At 64.8% G+C, this 7,522-nt stretch overlaps 1 protein-coding gene across 1 annotated transcript; it reads left to right on the top strand.

The window, feature by feature from the left end:
* Window positions 1-224: 224 nt before the first annotated feature.
* Window positions 225-7,246, top strand: PRPF19 (pre-mRNA processing factor 19). The gene is made up of 15 exons (XM_051965748.1): window positions 225-501; window positions 1,887-2,036; window positions 2,151-2,227; window positions 2,486-2,701; window positions 2,784-2,846; window positions 3,091-3,132; window positions 3,285-3,359; window positions 3,596-3,671; window positions 3,761-3,870; window positions 5,032-5,187; window positions 5,303-5,372; window positions 5,461-5,546; window positions 5,741-5,911; window positions 6,015-6,120; window positions 6,750-7,246. The coding sequence occupies exons 1-15, from the start codon at window positions 483-485 to the stop codon at window positions 6,845-6,847; spliced, it is 1,515 nt and encodes a 504-aa protein (XP_051821708.1). The 5' UTR covers window positions 225-482; the 3' UTR covers window positions 6,848-7,246.
* The last annotated feature ends 276 nt before the right edge of the window (window positions 7,247-7,522 follow it).

Genomic DNA, 7,522 nt, shown 5'->3' with positions numbered 1-7,522 from the left:
CTGGTCCAAACAGTTGGAGTGACGTCAAGACACGGCGCGTTTTAACGCCAACGACCCCGCCCCGGGGCAGCAAATCTCGCGGTCTTTCAACCTTTCGTATTCCTCTCGGGAATCGGACGGCCCTACTCTCTTTGCATCATGGGAAATGTAGTTCCTGATCCCATGTTCTTCCGGAAGAAACCGAGCGCCCTCCGGAAAATCCGGATAGGAGGCGGCCGAGCTCCTTCCGGTCCCATTGCATGCCGGGAAGGACCCGTTTCCGTTAGTTGCCCAAGGATCCCGCGCGCGACGGCTTCCCCCACGTGAAGCCCCGCGTGCCCAGCCCTCTTCTTTCCCCCTCTCCCTCCTCGAACCGGAACCACCCCCCGGGAGAGGGGGAGAACCGGAAGTAGAGGCTTCGGCCCCGGAAGCAGAGCCCGGCGGGAAGGGAGCCCCAGCGCGGCGGCGGCGGCGGCGGCGGTGGCGGCAGCGGCGGTGGCGCCATGTCCCTCATCTGCTCCAGTAAGTAGTGGCCTCTGGGGTTCGCGGCCGGGCCTCCCCAGGTGGAGCCTAAAGTCCGGCGTCTTCTTGCTGGGATGGCCCGAGGCCAGGCGCTTCTCCCGCCGCGGCCTCAGTTTCCTCGCCTGTAACGCGGGGCGAGGAAGCTTGGACGCGGCGCCCCGGGGGCTGCGCGTCTGCGGCCTGCACACTGCAAGCACTTAGTAAGCCTGGACTGTGCGCCGCACGCGGTGCTGATTTCCCGGCCGCCGCCGCCCTCCAGGAGCTGCCCCGCTAACGGGGGCGCACATGTCCTCCAGGGCAGACCCGCGCGACTGTGGCCCGGTTTGGAGAAAGGGGGTGGGGCATGGGGGCGGGGCAGCGGAAGCCGCGGGATGGGAGCGGCTGGGAAGGGAACCGCCTCGTGGCTGTGCACACAGTAGGGGCGCTCACCTGCTCTGCGCCCTGCTGCAGGCGGTGGGGGAGGGACGGAGGTAGATGAGCCCCCTTAGTCGGTGCCATACGGGGAGCCTCCCTCCCAGCAGATGCTCGGGGGGAGGGGCTGTGCCACGGGGAGTTCCTCCAAGTATGGAGGGAAGATGTCCACAGACACCGCCCCCCCCCCCAGCAGGTGCTCCGTCCTTGTGGGTCCTTGGTGGTCATTGCGGGAGAAAGGGGAGAAACGGGGGGATTCGGCTCAGCGGGAGCTGCGGCTCGTCCCTGTCTTGTTCTCCCTTAGGCTCAGCCCTTCCCCATCTCCTCTCATAAAGGGGGACAGGGGTTCTCAGAGTGTGCGTTAGGGACTCCTGGGGGTGCCTGAAGCCCTTTCAGAGGGTCTGCCCAATCAGGATTAGTCTTCGTTCCAAGCGGGGTAAGCGTGGTGCCCCAAAACAGCAGGGCCCCCCACGATCTTTCACAGCGCTGAGTAGACTCGGACTTGTCCTCCAAGCTCCAGGAGGACAGGACTCTGTAGCTGGCTGGGGTCTTGCCCCCTAGAGCCGCCCTTTGTCCCCTTTTCCTGACCCCGGGGCCTGTCCCAGAGACTTTGACGCTCCGTTGGACCCTCTAACGACCTCTAAGTTGGGGGTCCTTCCACTTTCCCCATCCGTGACCCCAGAAATTTTCAGGTGTCCCCAGGTATATGGGAATATAAAATAGGTGCGACATCAAACGTTTCCTGATGACGAGTCATAACTTGGTGGCCCCGCACTGAGTTGTGAGAGCCCAGGGAGTCGTGACTCGGAATTTGGGGGTGGGCGCTGTTCCCCTCGCGCCCCGAGCCACAGCAGCGTCTGAGATGGCCGGACCCGAGCTCCCCCCGTGGCCCTTTTGCGCTCGACTGTCCCCTGAGCGTTGCGCTGGTCGGGGAGTCGCCGGATGCTCATGAGCCCCGGGCCCCTTCTTCCCAGTCTCCAACGAGGTGCCGGAGCACCCCTGCGTGTCCCCGGTCTCCAACCACGTGTACGAGCGGAGGCTCATCGAGAAGTACATTGCAGAGAATGGCACCGACCCCATCAACAACCAGCCCCTGTCTGAGGAGCAGCTGATTGACATCAAAGGTACCTCACCCCAGGGCGCCAGCGGGGGCCTTGATGAGAAGCCCGGGAGGAAGGGACGCGGGAGGGCGGTTTGTGCCGGAATCTCTCAAGAGCCGCTCTCTGTCTCTCGGATAGTTGCCCACCCCATCCGGCCCAAGCCGCCCTCTGCCACCAGCATCCCGGCCATCCTGAAGGCCCTGCAGGACGAATGGGTGAGAGCGCGGGGCTCCTCTGTCCGGGGCACTGGGTCCCAGGCGATCACGCCTGAGGCTCAGATGGGTCGGGGGTTAAGGGTGACCCTGTCCGCTCGCTTCGGCTGCGGGCTTCCCGGTGGGGCCCTGGGAGGTCAAGGCAGCAGATGGAAGGCCTGGTCGGGAGCGGGTCTGTGCCCGGGGCTCCCGGAGGAGTGTGGCCGCACCGGGCCTCTCCGCCAGCTCCCCTGCCCCGTCTCAGCCGCCCCTCTCCCCCAGGACGCCGTCATGCTGCACAGCTTCACCCTGCGCCAGCAGCTGCAGACCACCCGCCAGGAGCTGTCCCACGCGCTCTACCAGCATGACGCCGCCTGCCGTGTCATCGCCCGTCTCACGAAGGAGGTCACCGCTGCCCGAGAAGCCCTGGCCACGCTGAAGCCCCAGGCCGGGCTCATCGTGCCCCAGGCGGTGCCGAGCTCCCAGCCCAGTGTCGTGGTGAGTGCTCCCCTGGGCGCGCCCCCGCCGAGCGCCGGGGCCCCTCCTCGGGCCTCCTCAGCCGCCATCTTCTTTCTTTCAGGGCGCCGGCGAGCCGATGGATCTGGGAGAGCTGGTGGGAATGACCCCCGAGATCATCCAGAAGGTAGGCACCTGGACCGCCCCCTGGGACCGGCGCAGTGCCCGGCTCTTGGGCCTTCTCCCTTCCACCCTCCGTGATGGCTGCCTGGGCAAGGGCTTGGTGTCCGCCCCTCGAGAGCCGGGCTGTCGTGCCGAGCCCCAGCTCCGGCCATTGCCTCCCGGCCTGGAGAGAGAAGTGGGGCACACCGTGTGTGGGCGGGCACTCGGGTCTGCAGCCGGGTCTCATGGCCTTTTGCTCTCCTCTCCAGCTTCAAGACAAAGCTACGGTGCTCACCACGGAGCGTAAAAAGGTGAGTCCCGCCAGTGGGGACGGGCACCTGGAATGGGGGGGGGTGCCACGGAGGGAGGGGGCTGAGGGGATGGGGCGGTGCTGGGGAGGGAGGGGGGAGGGGGCTTTTGACATCACTCACCAGGAGCCTTTGGGGGCTGCTCTGGTTGACAGAGGGGGAAGACGGTGCCGGAGGAGCTGGTGAAGCCGGAGGAGCTCAGCAAGTACCGGCAGGTGGCATCCCATGTGGTGAGTGGTCCTCCTCCGAGCAGACTCCAGAGGCCTGTGGTAATGGAGGTCTGGTGACCCAGGAACTGAGCCTCCTTCTGCTAGTGATGGGGTGGGGGGGTGTTGCTGCTCCCTCAGTGAGGTTCCTGCTGAGGGCGGGAGGAGAAAGCCCCGACTTTAGCCAGGGAGCTAAGGGCCGCACGCTAGCTCCAGAATCTGGGCTCAGATGGCGCGGGGCCGCCCTTCTCTCTGTAAAGGGGCTGCACAGCGCCAGCATCCCGGGAATCCTGGCCTTGGACCTCTGCCCGTCAGACACCAACAAGATCCTCACCGGTAAGCGGCAGGCCGAAGGTGGTCTGGGGGGGCCGGGCTCCCGGGGGGTCCCAGTACCCCTCCTCACGGCTTGCTCGCGTCATCCTCAGGAGGGGCGGATAAAAACGTGGTCGTCTTTGACAAGAGCTCCGAGCAGATCCTGGCCACGCTCAAAGGCCACACCAAGAAGGTCACCAGCGTGGTGTTCCACCCGTCCCAGGTGAGGCCGTCGCAGCTCTGTCGGCCTGGCTCCCTTGGAAGTGACCCGGGCAGTTCTCTGGGTTGGGTTGGGTTGATGTGAAGGTCAGAGGTCAGCAGGGTTACTCCTTCCCTTAGTGACCTGCCTTGGGTCTTGCTCAGAGGATTCCAGCTCTTAGGCCTGGAAGGGCCATCTCTCCTGTGACAGATGGGAAAACTTGGCCCAAGTTACAAAGTGGGGGGGTCTGAGGTCCCCACAAGAATTCCCCCGGCCCCCCGTGTGCCAGCTGCAGTCCCTGAGTGATCTTTAAAGGCCCAAGAGGAAACTCCTTAATGGGCCCCTCACCGATGGGGAAAAGCAGAGTTCTGCCCTCACAGCAAGGAGAGTCTCTGGTCCTCGCAGGTAGCTCCCCGCCCCCCCCCACTATGGGAAGAAAGCAGCTCAGGGTCCCGAGCTCCCCCAGAGGCAGGGCCCCGGCTCCCGGCTCTGCCTCTTCTGGCTTCCTGGGACTCTGGGCCCAGGTCCCTCATCAGTAAAATAGAGACGAACCCAGGGCCTTCCGGCCTCAGTTGATGGTCCCATGGCCAGTAAACGTGATGACCCTTGTCCTTGCTGACTGCGTCTCTACCTGGGCCTTTATTGTGGCTTTGGGGGCCTCTCAACCTCAGGGGGGCGGGGGATGGGGGGACCGTGGGCCTGGAGGCCTCCCAGCCTCCTTGGGAAGCAGCCCCATGTGCTAGCCTGCCATTGCCCACCTCTGCCACTGGGTGGCAGTGCCACCTTGTTGACCAGATGACTTGGTGGTCTCTACTGAGCCCAGATTGGGTGGGGAGGGAGGTGTGCAGGTTTCCAGCACCCTGCCTGAAGAGAGCAGACACGGGGGGCTGGGCATGGTCCTGGGGGAGGCGGCAGGACCCCAGCAGGGAGGAGAGTGCTGTTGGTCAGTCATGATGCTGTGAAGGGAAGGGCTAGAAAGTCAGGCCTGGAAATGGTGGGACTCATGTTGCTGAAGGTAGACTGAGGGCATTCAGCCAGGGAGAGCTTTGGGTGGGCGTCTGCAGCCCTCTGCCTTGTCCCAGGGCTGGGCCAGGGAGCAGAACGGGCTCTGGGGGAGGGCGGGGCCTGCCTCCCTGGGATCTGCTGCCAGTTTCACGGTCGGACCCTCTTGTTTCCCCCTCCCAGGACCTGGTGTTTTCTGCCTCCCCGGACGCCACCATCCGCATTTGGTCGGTCCCCAACGCCTCTTGCGTGCAGGTTGTCCGGGCCCACGAGAGTGCCGTGACTGGCCTGAGCCTGCACGCCACGGGTGACTACCTGCTGAGCTCTTCGGATGACCAGGTGAGCCTCCTGAGAGCGCTGCTCCTCGGACCCAGAGCAGCCCGGCCCGGGCCCCGTGTTCTTGCACCCTCCGGGGGCTCCCTCTCCCTCATCCTTCTTGTCTGTTTGTGCCTAGTACTGGGCCTTCTCCGACATCCAGACGGGACGAGTGCTCACCAAGGTCACCGACGAGACTTCGGGTTGCGGTGAGTGCCCCCAAGGGCCGGCCCCGTCCCCCCGCCTCGGCCCCAGTGGGCAGGTGCTGACTCAGCTCGTTCTCCCCTCCCTCTGCAGCTCTCACCTGCGCTCAGTTCCATCCTGATGGGCTCATTTTTGGGACTGGGACCATGGACTCTCAAATCAAGATCTGGGACCTGAAGGTATGTGGGAGGCCCCGAGCGCGCCGCTGACCCGCCAGCTTTGTGCCTGACAGCCACGGCTGCTCCGGGAGAGGGGGAGGGCCGCCGGGACCCCTCTGCCCCGTCCTCTCGCTTCTGCCTAAAAGGCCCCCCTCCCCCCCACGGTGGGACCCAAGGAATTTCTGGGGCTGACTCCTCCTCCCGCTCCCCCGCAGGAACGCACCAACGTGGCCAACTTCCCGGGACACTCCGGGCCCATCACCAGCATCGCCTTCTCGGAGAACGGCTATTACTTGGCTACCGCAGCCGACGACTCGTCCGTCAAACTCTGGGATCTTCGCAAACTCAAGAACTTCAAGACGTTGCAGCTGGACAATAACTTTGAGGTGGGTGGACTGGCGGGCGTCCTCGGCCCTGCCTTGAGCCGGACCCTCGGGCCACCCCCGGGCCGGGATCCCCAGCCTCTAAACCCGGTTCTCTCCGTGACAGGTGAAGTCTCTGATCTTTGACCAGAGCGGCACGTATTTGGCCCTCGGAGGCACCGACGTTCAGATCTACATCTGCAAGCAGTGGACAGAAATCCTCCACTTCACAGGTAGGGGGCGCGGGGCCCTCCGGGGCAGAGGAGGGACGTCCCAGGGTCTCGCCAACTTCTCGGGGCAGCCCGGGGCCGGCTTCTGCTCGGCGTCCGAAGCATGCTGGCTCATAGCCCAGGACAGAGCCCTGATGGCCATGCGGGTCTCGGAGGAGGGCTCGGTCACAATGTGGGCACATGGGCCCTTCTCCCAGCCTGGGTCTGGGCCCGTTTTTGTGTCTCCTGGGGCTCGGCGGCCGCCTGGCACACAGCAGGCAGTGAATGAGTGCTGGACGATGCCCGAGGGCCCATTCTCCGCAGTCCCTCCGGCACGCGCGCTTCCCACCCTCTTGCTCAGGACCTTTTGGCACTGCATCGGCCGCCTCCTTTTGAGAGCCCTTGGCTCACCTTTGACCTCTCGCCCACAGGGAGCGGCGCCCTGCTGCGGGCCAGCTCCTTTATTGGGGTTATCGGGCACAGGGGTTTTTCATGTCCAGACTTGACCTTCTCTGTCAGAGAGCACTTCCAGGGCTGAAAGGTGGCTCCTGGGTCTCCACTTCCTGCTGGAGCCTCAGCTTCCTGGGGGGTGGGGAGGGTGCCCACGCTCAGCCCAGGGGCGCGTCCCTTAATTGGCGCCCTCTCTCCCTCAGAGCACAGTGGCCTGACCACGGGGGTGGCCTTCGGGCACCACGCCAAGTTCATCGCTTCCACCGGCATGGACAGGAGCCTCAAGTTCTACAGCCTGTAGGCCCTGCCCCCTACAGACCCTGAGGCTTTGTGTCTGTAGTGGGTAGCATTAGGGGTGGGGGGTGGGAAGGGGAGAGAGACTGAGGGGAGGGGGGAGGACTTTGGGGAGGGACTCACAGCATTTCACTCTGGTCTGAAGGGTGGCTCGGCCAGTAGCCACTGTCCTAGAGGCCGAGGTCGCCCTGCTCTGTGCCACCGCCTCTGGGCACGGGGCCTGCCCCAGAGCCAGCGCCCTCGGGGAAGATGAGCCATTGCCCCGGGGGCACCACAGAAGGGGCCGGGCCTGCCCGTCTCCAGCTTGCTTTGGCTCCCGGGGAGGCCGAGCCCAGGGGGAGGGCGCGGAACATGGGCAGGTTTTTGTAAGCAGTGATCTAGTTTCATTAAAAAAAAATAAAATGAATGTTTTCTGGTCTCTGTAGCTGAAACGCCCGTGGAAGGGGGCCGAGCTTCCCCGGGAGAGCAGGAGGGCTCTCGGCAGAGGGCGTCTGTCTCCCTGACTGGGGGCCCCTGTTTGCTCCACAGGCAGTGGGGGCGGTCTGGGGTCCCCAGGGATGGCCTTCGGAAAGGAGCAAATGCCCCATGGCAGGACCCCCGGCCTCCATTTCTGCCTCTGGGAGAGCTGCAGGGGGCCTTTCTGACCGGGAGGTCCGAGCCAAGCTCTAGGGAATCGGAGGGA

This window comes from Antechinus flavipes, chromosome 6 (assembly GCF_016432865.1).
Source record: "Antechinus flavipes isolate AdamAnt ecotype Samford, QLD, Australia chromosome 6, AdamAnt_v2, whole genome shotgun sequence".
Lineage (NCBI taxonomy): Eukaryota > Metazoa > Chordata > Mammalia > Dasyuromorphia > Dasyuridae > Antechinus > Antechinus flavipes.
Note: the sequence above shows the minus strand (reverse complement) of the source record. Positions and strands in the feature narration are given on the sequence as shown.